This window comes from Melospiza melodia, chromosome 7 (genome assembly GCF_035770615.1).
Source record: "Melospiza melodia melodia isolate bMelMel2 chromosome 7, bMelMel2.pri, whole genome shotgun sequence".
Taxonomy (NCBI): Eukaryota; Metazoa; Chordata; class Aves; order Passeriformes; family Passerellidae; genus Melospiza; species Melospiza melodia.
In genome coordinates this window covers 26,047,304-26,061,875 of record NC_086200.1, presented here as the reverse complement: position 1 = coordinate 26,061,875, position 14,572 = coordinate 26,047,304, and the positions used below count along the sequence as shown (strand labels likewise).

The 14,572-nt window shown below is 49.9% G+C and overlaps 1 protein-coding gene across 2 annotated transcripts in view; it reads left to right on the top strand.

The window, feature by feature from the left end:
* MARCHF2 (membrane associated ring-CH-type finger 2) overlaps positions 1 to 14,572 on the top strand; it is a 36,025-nt gene that overhangs the window by 18,026 nt on the left and 3,427 nt on the right. For both annotated transcript variants that reach the window (XM_063160777.1, XM_063160776.1), the window contains exon 4: positions 11,633 to 11,842. In XM_063160777.1, coding sequence (XP_063016847.1) covers positions 11,633 to 11,842 — 210 coding nt within the window. The remainder of the gene's footprint in view (positions 1 to 11,632; positions 11,843 to 14,572) is intronic.

Sequence of the window (14,572 nt, the reverse complement as noted above, 5' to 3'; positions counted from 1 at the left end):
GCTGTGGCACCTCATAACAAGCACAGGCTTGGAAAACTGCACACTCAAATAAAAGCTCAAAGACTAGTGTGTATAGGAGGAGTTTTTCCTGTGACACCAACTCTGTGCCTCCATCTGGCATGAGGAGCTTGCTGGGAGAGTGGGACAGAAAAGTCTTGTCTGTATTTCAGTGTGGGTGAATGAGCATTCCAGGACAATCAGTTTTAGTTCCTGTTGAAATTTGTGAAAAGCCCCTCTGGACTAGAGCCTATAAGGGTATGGTGATCAACAAACTGTGAGTGCTGAGAGGTGTTGGGTGGGCAGCATTTCATGAACTCAAGCACAGGAGAACTGCCACTGTGTTTTCAGAGAGGAATGGACTTCTTGAGCCATTACTGCCAGCTGGCAAAGGCTTTGGGAATCCAGGGTTTACTACTTCTGGTGTACTTGGACTGTCTGTGAGCACAGTGAAGGAGATGATGTACTCTGTTGAGGTGTTGCTGGGGAGCAGCTTGCCTGAAGTGCCTTGTGAGCCTGGAGGCTGGTAAGCACATGATGAAAGTCACCAGGTGGCTGCTGAGAGTGATCCGTGCTGCAGAGCAGAGCCTGACATGCTACAGCCCCAGAGCAGTTCCCTTGCCACAGCTCAGGGCCAGAAAGGTTTTCCCTGGCTTGGGAAGCAGCATGTAGCCTGGTTTGACACAGCCCATGGTAGCAGGGGCTGGCAGCATCCCCCAGTGATGGAGGGCAGTGGGGGAGTTACAGCAATGTGCTGTGGCTGCACTCAGGTGTGCTGGGGCCCTGCACAGCCCCGTGTGCTCATCAGCACCTGTGCTCTGGGCCTGGCACTCCATGGCTGGATGGCTCCTGCTGGAGCAGAATGGCTCACCTGCTTTGAAAGGCAACCTGGTTTTGTTGTATTACTTCCACCACATTATAAACCCTCTGATCCTTGCCTGGAGCCTGGGGAAAGTGACCTGGAATTCAGTTTCTCATTTTCATTGGGAGCTCTTACAGCCACTCTGAGCTCGTGCACCACTGCAATCTGCTGGGCAGAGGCAATGACAGTGAATGTGCTTCATCCCATGAGGTTTGCTGGGGTTAGAGGCCAACTGACCAAGTGTGACCACTTTGAGAAGCTCCTGCTGGTAGCAGAGGCTCTGCCCTTTGGGAGGAGCTGATAACCCCTTGGCCAGCTGGCTGGCACTTGTCATTAATACTCTGCCTGCAGTCTGGTGCAATCTCATCCCCATACCAAACTAAATACTTTTGGGAAGTGTCATCTCCAAGTTGTTCATCTGTTTCTGAGAAGAGGGCTTGGGTAAGAGGCTGCTTAGTCATTTAAAAATGTCACAGTTCCCCAGCCACCTTATCTGGGAAGTTCTGTGCCTCTTGGTTGTTTGAGAGCAGGGGTGGGGAGTGTTTTGAAACTTTGGGGGAAGTGATGTTTGTGGTGAGTGTGCTGTTGAGGAGCCCTGATAAAAATTCACTGCTCACCAAGTAAAGCTGTGAAATCAAAATAGAAATTAAGAGCAGAGGATAAATGGTTGGAGACTAGGACTAGGAATGATGCAGAGACATGCTGCAGGGCAGAAGGGTCTGCCCCATGTGTGAAATGCTACCCCAAGCATTCTTGCTCTCTTTTGCTGTCACCTGGCCACAAGGGAATTTGGTAATGTGGTACCTGCTGCTGCTGCTGGGCCTCTGAGGAGAAAGCAGCCCTTGCTGTTGGTTCTGCCATGTCCTGCCTTTCCAGCCTGGGGAAGCTTAGAGCTGGTCATAGTGGCTGCAGCAGTCACTGGTCAGCTCATCTCTGGGAAGGGACCATCAGCTTCATTAAGAACTGGCTTTGTCATGTGGTTTTGAGATCCTTCAGAAGGAAAGGGTCTGAGGCTGATTTTGGGATCCAGGAGACATTTTGGTGAGTACTGGGGGGAAGCTACATGGCCAAGTTGAAATGCTTCTGTGTAAACTTCCTGATTTCTTAGAAGTCAGGAAATGCCATGACCAAAATTGCCTTAGTTTTTACTTCATGCCACTTGTCTATCTGTGTTACAGTGTGGTCTTCATGGTCACAGGCTGTGTCTTCCAGGAGTGCATGGATGGAAGATGCTCACTAGCTAACTGTATTAATCCTGCTATGCCCTTGTTCACCAAGACCAAACTATTCATTTTCTCACAAGCTTCTCTGGGGTACTTATTGCTGTGACATCCAAGCACTTCACAAACAGTAATTGAATTTTGCAGCCTCTTTTACAGAGGACAGGTGTCAACTTTGTCCAGTATGGATTGAAGATAATTTGTTAATAGAATTATATTTTTGTTTTCTTTAAGCAGCCATTGATTTATATTGTGGTCTGTTCAATGTAAAAACAGTGACAGTGTTGACTGCCAGCATGCCTGATCTCTGAACCCAGAGTGAGAGACTCATCTGAGCCCAGAGCCAGCTCTGGCAACCACAGGCTGGCCCATGGCTGTGATGGAAATATCTCCTGCAGTCCAGCCTAGTTGAGCCATTTTTTAACTAACAAGATGGTTAAAAGCTAAAAAAAAATGAAAGGCTTTGGAAAACTGTCCAGCTGTGAAATCACTGGGCTGAGTGGCGGCATGTTTTGGGGGACATGTTTTGAACATGCAGGTGGAGATGGAGATGGAGAATTGACCTGCAGCCCTGAGTGGAGAGTTTTGTAGTCAGAGGTGCAGGACACTGCTGCCTGTGGTGTGAGAGGACAGAAAGGCCCTGCTTGGCTCTCAAGTGGTCTTCAGCACAAGACAGTTGTGAAGCAGGGTTCTTGAGTGAGGAGCATGTCCCCAGCAGAGAACAAAATGGCCAGGCCTCAGAGAGGGATGGTATTCCTGTATGGTTTTTTATTACTGCGCCTGAGTGGGTCGCAGTTGGTGATAGAGAGACGGTGAATCTTGTATCTTGATCAGAAGGTATATTTATTAAGATATTATATATAATACATTATGACTATACTAAATAGAATATAGAGAGAGGTTTGGAGAGTTGCTAGGCTAGCTAAGAATAGAAAGAAAGAATTTACAACAAAGTTGTGTCTAGGGACTCAGTCCCCTAGCTTGCACTGGTGATTGGTCTTTAATTATAAACATAGAAAATGAGTCAATCAAGGTGAATTCTATTGCATTCCACAGCAGCTGATAACAATTGTTTACCTTCCCTTCTGAGGCCTCTGCCTTCCAGAAGACACAGAAATCTGAAAGAAAGGATTTCTGTAGAAAAATGTCTGCGACAGTTTTTCATTTAATGGACCTCCATATGTTTACAGAAAAGTGATCTGACTCCAGGACACTCTAGCCAACATGGCATAGTCAAAAAAAGCAAAATACTTTCTGTCTTCCCTGAAAGATTTCGTCATTTGATACTTAGATGAAGTATTTGAAGTATAAGCTACACCAGACAGTTTTCCTGGAGGAACTACTTTCCTCTTTGTTCTAATAATATCATGCACAGGAAATGCCCAGTTGCTGCCCAGGATTCTTCTTCAGGGAGTATCTGTACCTTTGGTGTCCAGAGCATGGCAGAAGGAGGAGTGCAGGCCTTTGGACCTGAGGGATTGCTGCAGCCTAGACAGCTCTTTCTCCCAGGCCACACACAGGTGATCGTACAATTCTCTAGGCATGATTGAGTTTATTTGTCCTAGCCTTTCATGCCTTAAATGTGCCTCAGCCAGACCTTGTTCTTTAAAGTCCTGTATAGTGTATGGAGAAGGGAATACCTCTTGTGATCAATTTATTCCTGCCTCCTTAGAAGGCTGAGTTAGGATGTGTCAGCTTGCCTGGAGGAGTCTGCCTCTTCATGTGGAGAACGAGGCAACTTGTGTATGAGTCAAAACATTGCCTCCCCTGCCTCTGTCCTTAATGCTTTCCCTTCCACATAAACCCTTCTCTTTGGTCTGAGGCAAAATCCATCACAAACCTGTTTTCTCTACAAAGTGGTCTTCCTGCTGGAGATACTTTGCCCTTTGGGATTTCAGGCAGAGCTGTGTGGATGGAGGTGTTTGGGACTGCACTGGATGTGTTGTGTATTTCCAGAAAGCAGTGCCAAGGGTGACAGTGTGGCTGTGTCTGTACAGCCACAAGCCCTTCTGCACAGCTCTGCCCTTGCCTCCCCCACTGCCCACAGAGGGACAGGGCTGTGTGGGTTGGTCTGTATTGGTGCACCTGAGCCCACTCCTGCCCGTTTTTACTTTCCCAGGTTACCAGTGTTATGTTTGACCAATTATCCCATCATAAAAAGGCCAAACTATTAAAAGTAGTAACAATTTTAATTAAATAGTTTAGAAAATATATAAACAAGGGATAATTTGGTTCAAATAATAGCACATAAGCAAAAGATACCGCGGGGTACGGAGGGCAGGGTTCAATGACCCTTGCCACTTCACGTACAAGCTTGCCAAGTGGAAATCACCCCTTATATGCCATGTGTCAATGCCATCTCCTCCTATTTTCAGTTTGTCACTTTTCTGTCTCCACCCTCATTACCACTCGGTTTGGTGGTCGCACAAGTCTTTGGGGGTCATCACTGATGAAGGCTCAGTAGTCTTCTTCGTTGTCCTTTAATTCACCTTTGGGTTACACATGCACATCAAGCCAGTACAATGTAAGCCAAGACTAACGTATGAGTGTATCTACATATCAAGGCAATAAGTCCCTTATAATTAGCATTTTCTTGGACCCAACCAGGTTCTTGGTCATTTTTAGCAACTGTATCTTCAGCTTCTTTCCAGTGGTCCTTGAAAACATCTGCTGGGAAGGGCGGGTGGGTGGAGCCCCTCCTTTCCCTTTCTTCTTTGGCATTACAACTTTTAGCTATTAACTATTTTATTATTCTCAAATATTAATTACTGTATCAATATTGATTACTGTTTCAATTTTTATCAGCATGAATCATACCTATTTATCACACCAGCAAAGGTATTTTTTCTTATTTTATGTGTTTTGCTGTGGCACCCATGCTCTCATTTCTCTCTTCTGTTCATTAACCGCTTGTAAGGTGTTAAAGCTTCAAGCTGTTGTTAATTTTGTCCCCTCTGAGTGTTTCTGGTTGGGCTGAAGAGAAGCACCACCCCAGCAGCCCAAAGACTCCTCTTTGGGGCCCTGTGCCTCTGCTGGAGCCAGCTGTGGTTTCTGAGGCCAGTCCTGGCATGGGGAGAGACCAGGTCAGGTCTGTGCTGCCAGCCCAGGTCTCTGCACAAGTGTCCTGGGCTTGCAGGTCAGGCAGGTATCAGAGCAGCAGCTGCTGGGTCCCAGCAAAAATCACTCCATACTCCACAGGAAGGGTATGTTTTTGTTCACACATAATGTAAATACCAGGGAGAGGAGCCAGGAGTTTCAGGTCTCTGCTCTGAGAGGACACAGACTGCTGGTGCAGAGACCAAGGACTCTGGCTTTGCTAAAATTACTGGGAGGTTGAAAGTCAGCATAGCCTCATGGTGAAAGCTAACAGGTAGAATGCAGGACTTGGTCATAATGCTTCTGCAAGCATTCCTTTGCTAAGGCAAAAATCATTTAAGACATCTCACTAATTCCAAAAAAGATTTCTCTGGTGAACCAGTCACTGTTGGAGCAGTCCAGCCACATGTTTTGTTTCCCTATTTCTGTCCTTGCAAGCAAATCTTATCATGGAGTCCCAAGAAAATTCTGCTTCTGTATTTCAATTCTGCTGGTGTTTTCCAGCAGTGTGTGTTTTAATAACTTTATTTATAAATGGGCTGCTTTAGTGATTCTGGTGTGCTCCTTTGCCTCCTCAAAACAGCTCCTGCTTCCAATAGTGCTGTGCTGTACAGGAGCTTTACAGTTCTTTGCTCCTGCTGTTCTTCTTGGAGTTTATGGTGCAATTTTGATTAAAGATGATTACTTTTCAAAGACTGCTAACACTTTTGGTTAATTTAAACTGGATATTTTATGTAGGTCAGTGGATTATTTTTTTGTCTCTAGAAAGTACAATTTTCAAACACAATGTCACACACAAGGAAACGTGTTTGAAATTCTCTGAGGAGCTGCTTGACTGCAGGTTACACTAGAGTGGGCGACACCTCCCGTGGGTCTGTCCCGTGCAGTCCTTCTGCTTTATCTCCTGAGTCTCCTGCACCTCTGTGGCTGTGGGAGGTGCTGCAGAGATGTCCCTGGAACAGAAAAGGGAGGTTGGCAGGCAGGAATTGTGATGTTACTCCTGGTTGTTACTAGGGAAAGGAGTTTTGCCTCAGCACTCACTGTCCCCCTTCCAGTTTGGAGAATTGAGCTGTGATACAAGCTCTGCCCCACCCTTCCTCCAGCCTTATCTTCTCTGCAGACAGACTTTTCCCTTTGCTTTCCTCGAACTCTTCTGCTGAACTCACTGCACTGTTGTCTGATCCGTGCTCCTCTGCCCTTCCCCAGCCCACCTCTCTTCTTGCTCAATGCACCCCTCTTTTACATTCCTGATTCTAGTGAAAAACAAATCCTTCTTGGTTCCAGCTGAGTTCCCACCCCTCTAATCTTTTCCTTTCTCTCTTTACTTGAGTTTGCTGTCTGGAGATGCTGGTCACAGGTCCAACATGAGATCCTCTCAGCACTTCTCTGTGCAGTCCTGGGCACTGCTCTGCATAAAGCAATGGCCTGTTTGTGGAAACACCCTTGCACTCTTGATACTCACCAGCACTAGTCTTCCTTACCTGTCCTTCTTCAGCACTTTGTCCAGCCCAGTCTGTGCTGTGCTGATCCAGAAGACCAGTGAGCTTTCTCTGGGGTGCTGTGATCCCATACTGGCACGTGTCATGGTGTGGCATTTGCCATGGTGCCACCAACCGTGGGAGCTGGTGCTGCTCTCTCTGGAGGAAAGTGTCCCAGTGACCTGCAGCCCCGCTTGGGTGCGTTCCTCTCCTGTGCACCCTTTCTAGTGCTCCTAAATCCCTTGGGTCAGCCCAGAGCCCTGTGCTTCCCAGCAGCTGAGGGTGTAGGGAAGGCTTTCTGTTCAAGGAGAGATTTGGGTTGTGGAGGTCTATGGAGCATTGCAGAGGGGCAGCTTTGTGCAGCATTTAACTGCTCTGCTTGCAGGGCTAGGGGCATTTCTGGGTCTTGGCTTCCTGAATTCTGGGTACTCCGTCAGAAAACATCCCTTCCCACCTTGGTGAAGGAGACAGGACCATTCTGCTGGGGCTGCCCATAGAGCTCAGTGGCCTGCAGAAAGGCTTTGGTGCAGGCCCAGAGAAGGGATATGAGAGTCCTTCATCTGAAGCTGTACTATTTGATTCAACATGTTTCCCAGTACATGTACAGGACTAATAATGCTGATGTGATCGAGTTAATGTGATTTTTTTTTTTTCTGGCTTTTATAGCCAGGCAGCAGGTCAGCAGTGAAAGGAAAATCAGCAGGCACCTGAGAAGCCAGAGGGTAACTGTGGGATGTTTTGTAATGCAGCCAAATGCTTGTGTGGTGCTGTGGCTGTGAAGCAGGTGGGGAACTCTGGCAGGGCTGGTGGTGAGGCTGGCAGGTCACACTGCTCCTGACTCACGGCCACCAAATGAGGGGTCCAGTGCAGGGCAGGGAGAGATGTGAGCACCTGCTGGTCCCCCCAGTGCTGTGCTGCACTGAGTGCTGCATGGGGTGTGGTCATGAGACAGCTGACAGCTCACATTCAGCCCCTCAAGGTGAGTCAGCTCTAAGAATCCATGAAAGCTAATTTTTAAAGCACCCATTTTTAAGCCTCCAGACAGACTGCAAGGTGCTGAGTGCTGCTGGGAGAGTCCTTCTTCTGTCCACTCCCCTTGGCCCCAAGGGGCAGAATGCAGCCCAGCCCTGAGATACATGGAGCAGCAGGTGCTGGGATGGATGAGAGACTGCTCTGATATGCTTTGAGTTCTGCTCTTGGCTTCCAGAGGAGCTGCTGATGTCCTGGTGCCTTTTACTGCCTGCTCTCCTCCTGCCTCCCATCCCCTTGGGCTCACCCAAGCTTCATGGGCACTGCAGCACCCAAAGGTCAGCTTCTCATCATCCCACAGCCCGGCTGTGGCTCTAAGAAATGAGCTCCTTTCCACAACCCTGCTGATCCCAGTATCAGGAAAAGCCTCAGGATCATGCTGGAGGACAAAGAAATATGGTTATACCCAGAATTCTGTCACACAAGCAGAGAGTTGTTGCAAGCAGGATCTGGGGCTCAGCTCATAGCCCAAATGGCAGCAAGCAGCCACCTCTGCCTCTTTCCTTTCAGTCTCAGACATGATTGCAGTGTGGAAGCTGCTAGAAGAAGACCAAGTCGTGCTTTTATTGCTTTCCCATGCTCACTTGATAGTTTTCCCTACAAAAATTGTTTAATCTGCCTGATCATTTTATGGATTGTTGGAAAAGTTTATTTGAAGTCCTGTATGCACCAAAGTGTTGCTGTGCCAGAAATGCTGCACCCTTAGAGTGACTTATTGTTTTCCATTTTGTTACTGTGTCAGTGCATATTGGCAAAGTAAATCAACTGCTTCAAAAGGAAATTAATTTGCTTCCTGCCTTTATATGTTTGTCTCCCATCTTGGGAAGGAGGAAGGAGTTTCAAAAGTCACAAGGAATATAAATAGAATTAAGATGCAGTGAAATACTTATCTGCATGAGCTTCTTACTGTACAAGGGTCAGAAGTGCTCCAACGTGTCCTGTTGCATAGAATGAGGTGCTCTGGGCTTGCTGCTAGAGGGAACTTGGTCCAGACAGGGTGATGTGGCACTCACCTGAGTGCTGTGTCCTGGCCCTGGACTGGGGGGAGCCTGACACAGGGCTGGGTTTGAACCCTGTGTATGGGAGCAGCTTTCCTGTGCCAATGAGTTGCTGTCCACCCTCACTTCCCCCCAGAACTGCTCAGACTGCATGTGTGGTATTGATTGTCCCCATGCAGCTCCTCACACTGATTCCTCTGCAGAGCCATGCAAGGGGGGAGCTGCAGGTCTGCCTCCCTGCTCCCAGTCCTGTCCAAATGACAGTTGTGCCTGCTCTGAAAGCTGCCCACTGGAAAAGACCTGGTAGTGCTGGTCAGCAGTGGCTGAATGTGAGCCAGATGGCCAAGAAGGTCTGTATTGGAATATGATCCCAATATTACCAGGTAGATTGTGCCCAGGCTCGTCTGACCCTTGCTGCTGGGCCAAAGGTGGCAGCTGTGGTGTTTCACCTCAGAGACACTTTTGGCTGGCTGGTGGTTGCAGCTGGGCATTGAAACAAACCCAGGCTTGTAGAAACTCAGTTTACCTCAGGTGGAAAGGCTTCAGGCTAAGGTGAAGAGGAAAAGGAGACGGATTCTGCAGAGGGTTTAATCCAGAGTTTTATTCCATGGTCACAGACATCTGAATCTTGGTAACAGCTCCAACAGAATGGCAAGCACATGGTTCTGGCTCAATTGAAGCCCAGGGACAGGGGGAGGGGAAGGGACAGGTGAGCACCAACCAGGTGGGAGGAGGAGGGTCTCAGGGGACAGGGGACACACAGACAGGCCAATGACCCCAGGCCTGAGGGGCATCCTTTGAACGTGACCAACCACACGATGGCCTTGCTGGAATGTTAAGACTGATTGACAGAACTCACTCAGCAAGGGGGCGAGGGGGAAGGGAGAGAGGTATTGCCACACCTGGGAAGGGACTGGGAAATCTAAAACAGGAAATTGCAACACACTGCAACAAAGGCCAATGGCACCTGGTCTGTACCAGCCACAGTGTGGCTGCAGGAGCAGGGCTGTGGCCATCTGCCTGTGCTGGGCACTGCTGAGGATCCCCCTCAAATCCCAGGGTGGCTGCCTGGTCCAAGAAAGACGCTGAGGCACTGGAGTGTGTCCAGAGAAGGGCAACAGAGCTGAGGAAGGGTCTGGAGTACCGGGAGCAGCTGGGGGGCTCAGCCTGGAGAAAAGGAGGCTCAGGGGAGACCTTCTGTTATCTGTCCCTGACAGGAAGATGCTGCCAGGTGGGGTCGAGCTCTACTCCCAGGGAAGAAGCGACAGGATGAGAGTGAATAACCTCAAGGTGTGCCAGAAGAGGTTTAGGTTGGATACTAGGGACATTTCTTCATGGAAAGGGTTGTCAGGCATTGGAACTGGCTGCCAGGACAGTGGTGGAGCCACCATCCCTTGAAGTGTTCAAAAAGTATGTGGATGACTTGAGGACATGGTTTGGAGGTGGCTCTGGGTTGATGGTTGGACTTGATGATCATGAAGTCTTTTCCAACCTTGGTGATTCTGTGATTCTTTGAGATTTTCTCCTGGCTGTCTGCCCATTAAGTCATGCTCCAAATGGCTTTAGAATCAATGAAAGTTCCTTGACTGTTACCACTGAAGTGTTCAGATGATTGAGGTCACATCCCTAAAATACTGTGGTTATGAGTCCTCCCAGCTGGAATTCCAGGCCAGGCTCATTCCTGTCACTGCAGCATCCTCTCCTCTGCTCATGGCCAGCTCAGTGTCCTGTCCCAGGTGCTGCACAACCTGCTGCTCCTGTGGCTCTAACCAGCCTAGCTACCCCCCTATTCCATGCCCAGGTTTGCCAGCTGCCCCTTCTCTTCCCCATTTCCACAAAAGTTGGCTGTGCTTCCAGTCCCATTCTTGCCCTTTTGCTCTGTCTCACTGAACATCCCTGCTGCAGTTAAATCTGCCCTCACCTCTGTGGCCCCTGCCTTGCTTCCCTCTTGGCCTGCATGCCTCTGGCCAGCCATGTCCTCAGGTCACCTCTGCTGAGGTCCCATCATTTCTTGCAGACCTGTCACCACCACTTCAGTATTGCTCCTTGAAGGGTGGATTCCGAGTAGGAAAGGAGCTTTGTGTGCAGAGTTCCCAGATGAGTCCCTGCCCAAGCTGTCTGTTCCAAAGCAGGTGCCATACAGGAGGATTGGCCTGACAGCCCCAGACCCTGATAGTCTCTTCCCTGCTCTGCCTGTGCCTTATCAATAATATTCTCCAAGTCTTATCTAAAAATAAAATTTAAAAAATCCTGAATGAGGCAGTCTTGTTTGTGAGGAGGAGAAGGAAGAATCTGCAGGCCAGCACACACAGATCCCAGTAAAGATGTGCTGTAACAATTTGGTATCTGTAGGAACCACAGCTTCTTGCTATTCTAAAAAAGGAAAGGAAAGGCTGAAAATAGCATAATTCTAGGAACATAGAACAATTGCTGTTGCTGAAGTATCTAAAATGAACCCGCACTGGAAGCAAGTCAGGACTCCCAAAAGAAAAAAACATTTGGAGATTGCCTGTGAAACTCTAAAATGCTGTGATTCTCCCACAGGAGCCCAAGGCTAGAGTTGGGACAGATGCTGTCATAGCTTGGCCTTGCTGCAGACCCAGTGCCCCTGTTTCCCACAGCCCCTTCACCAGTTAGAGTCCTGGGTCTGTTTCTGTTGAAGTTTAGTCCCAGACCTGTCAGATCCATATTAAGCCAGGCTTTACTGATGTCCTGCAGTGCCTGCTCCTCACTACTCCAGAGGAGAGTCCAGGAGCTTCTGTATTCATGACTGCCTTTCCCTGTACATGTTCATTAACTGTTTCTTCCATTTCCTTGTTAATTGTTGAACCTAGACTTGCCACTCTCTGGTTCCCTTTAGGAGAAGGTTGGTGTGAGTCAGCCTGCACAGTGCAGCCAGAGCTCCCGGCTCTCCTGCCTGTCCCAGGCTGATCCCTCTCGTCCTTCCCGCAGTGGCTGAAGGACCCCGGGCCCCGCAATGAGAAGAGGACGCTGTTCTGTGACATGGTGTGTTTCCTGTTCATCACTCCCCTGGCGGCCATCTCGGGCTGGCTGTGCCTGCGCGGCGCCCAGGACCACCTGCAGTTCAACAGCCGCCTGGAGGCCATCGGACTCATAGCACTCACTATAGCACTTTTCACCATCTACGTCCTCTGGACACTGGTAAGTGCCAGCTGCCAGCGTCCTGCTCCAGAGGAGCTGGGAGCACTGGCTCACCCCTCATCAGTGCCACCTGCTATATCTGCCTCCCTGTGTGAGAACACCTTGAGCTCTTCCATTTGATGTCCATTTAGTTATTTTCATGTGCAAGCTGAGAATGGAAAATCACCTGCTGGTCATTCATCTGCTTTCCAGACTGTGTTCCCTAAGTGTCAGAGCCCAACCAGCCACAGATGTGCCAGAGCTGGGATGGGGCTGAGGCTGAGGCTGGGTGGGAAGGGAAGGGCTTGGGGCTGGGTCAGGCAGTGGCCCATCTGTGGTTCACAAAAAAACACAAACTTGGTACCTGGGCAGTGCAGGGGAAAAGTAAAATATAGAACACATTTGATGCCTAAGTAATTTACCACCGTGTCCCTCTGTGATTTGCTGCTCAGAGCAGACCAGCTGTGCCCAGCTGGGGTGCAGACTGGCCTTGGGGGTCTCTGGCCACAACTAAACAAACTCCTATGCAGTATTTTTAAGGTGTGTGGAAGGAACTCTCTGGCCCTGGGGAAACCTGTGGCTGCTCTGATGTTGTGTGGTCGGCCCCAAGTCAAGGCTTGGTAGCCAGTGTGCCCTGGCCCACTGCTGCATGGGGGACACTGGGCATTGCTGGGAACCTGCATTTGAGCCAGTCTGGGGTTGAACTGGTCCCTGGTGGGAGAGAGCTTTGTGCAGATGCCTTTTCTGGACGTGCTGAATTAGGGAGCGAGGAGCTTGCATCTTGCAGGGAGCAGAGAAGGGCAGGACAGTGAATGCAGGTTTGCCTGTGGCACAAGTGGAGGCTCAGTGGGGCTGCCTGGTCCCTCCCCAGGGCTGCTGGGCCAGGGACTTCCCTCTGTGTCCCATTCACTTCTTTTGTCTTGTGATACTGAGTGGATTTCTGGGTTTGGATCTTGATTTTGGCTCTCCTATTCCAAGCAAGCCCTTTGTGTGCTCATGCCCTGTCAATGCCCTTTTCCAACTCCTTGCAGGGAAACATCATTTTGGGAAGGGAAAAAGTGCACTTGATGCAGGAGAAGTAGTGGGACCCCAAAAAGCTGGGAGTCCTGTGGGCAATAGAAATTCCCCAGTCCATTTCCTTGTCATGTCATTTTCCAATTTCACAGAGTAACCCCTTCCCCTGGGGCTGGACACTCCTTGCAATCTCCCTCACAGACCTGGGGACCAGGGCAGGATGAGCTGGTGCTGCAGCAGCCCCTGCTCTGAGGGTGAGGGTGCCTGGGGCAAAGCTGGAGGCACTCCTTGCATGGGAGCATGGAGGAAAGTTTCCATGCTGCATGTTCCTGCATGAAGCTTGTTTCTGTAGGAAGCCAAGCTAAAATTGGAAACCTTAAGAGGAAGTGTCTCCGTCTCCTCTATCTCAGGCATGGTGGGGAGGAGCTGGAAACCTGGAGGAAATGGAAAAATGTTTGTGCAGTAACAAGTCCTGACTTAAATGGCTCTAATTCTGCTGTGTTTCACATTTCCTTGAGCAGAGGAGGACATTAGGTGAAGGCCTTTTATTTATATTCAGCTCATTCTGCCCTGGGCTATGCAGTCCAAGAGGACAATATGTGGGAGGGAGTTCATGGCTGTAACCAGTGTGAGGGTTGTGAGAGAGGCTGTAGCCAAGGCTGCAGCTCCTTTGTGAGCACAAGGAGCCTTCTTTGAGGTTCCCATCATTAACTCCCTATTCTCTGAAAACTGGGACATGAATTTGTCAGCAAAAAGTCTTATTGCCACAATCCCTCTGCAACAGGAAGGAGTGTGCACCGATCAGTAAGCTCAGTTACCTCAGTGCCACAGCTTCGTTTCTCATAAGATGTCTCGTAGACCCATCCAGAAGTTACAGTTTTACTGAGTTTTCTGTGTCAGATGCACTTCCTGCTACATCCCAGTTGCCAGCTAAATCCTTCCCGTAAGAAGGGCCGGTTCAGATCAGTGGCTGACTGCAGTCAGTGTTTGAGCCAAGCTCAAAGCTCCCCTCGCAGGGCTGCTCTGAAACTGCAGGGCCATCTCGGGCCTCTGCTGGGCTGCTCTGCTGGGTCCCGCCAGCCTTTGCATCCTCCCCTGTTTCCCTCCGGGTAGACAAGTGTCCCAGGCCACGGTGTTGTCAGGAAAAAGTGAATCCAGCTGCTGTGCTGTTGTTGCAGACAGAGGAGGGAAGGTTTTTGTGCAGGACAAAGAAGGTCCCTAGGGTCTGTGAGATAGGAGGAGGCTGGTTGGGTTCAGAGCTTTGTTTTGCTGACTGAAGGTGCTGCTGAAGCCCGGGGCTGGATGGAGGGGTGAGGTGCAGCTCATCCCCACACCCTGCACCAGCCCGGACCCAAACCCAACTGAGCAAACCCCAAACTCTGCTGGTGCTGCCCCGAAGGCCCCTTTGGCTCTGCCCCTCAGCCTGGTGTCCCCAGGCAGGGACCGATTGTCAGGCTTGGGACACGGAGCGCCCCACACCATGCCGGGGTCACTGCTGTGTGCCTTGTCCCAGAGTGCCCCACACCGTGCCCCGCCGTGCCACACACTGCTGTGTCCCTGCCTCAGGATAAAGGGTCCCCAGAGGCAGAGGGGTGTGGGCATCGAGCGTCCCTGCGTGTGCTCCGGGGCAGGGCTGGGCTTGGTGACAGCGTGGCCGGGGTTGGTGACAGTGCTGCTGGCTTGGTGACAGTGTGGCCGGGGTTGGTGACAGCACTGCCAGGGTTGGTGACAGCGTGG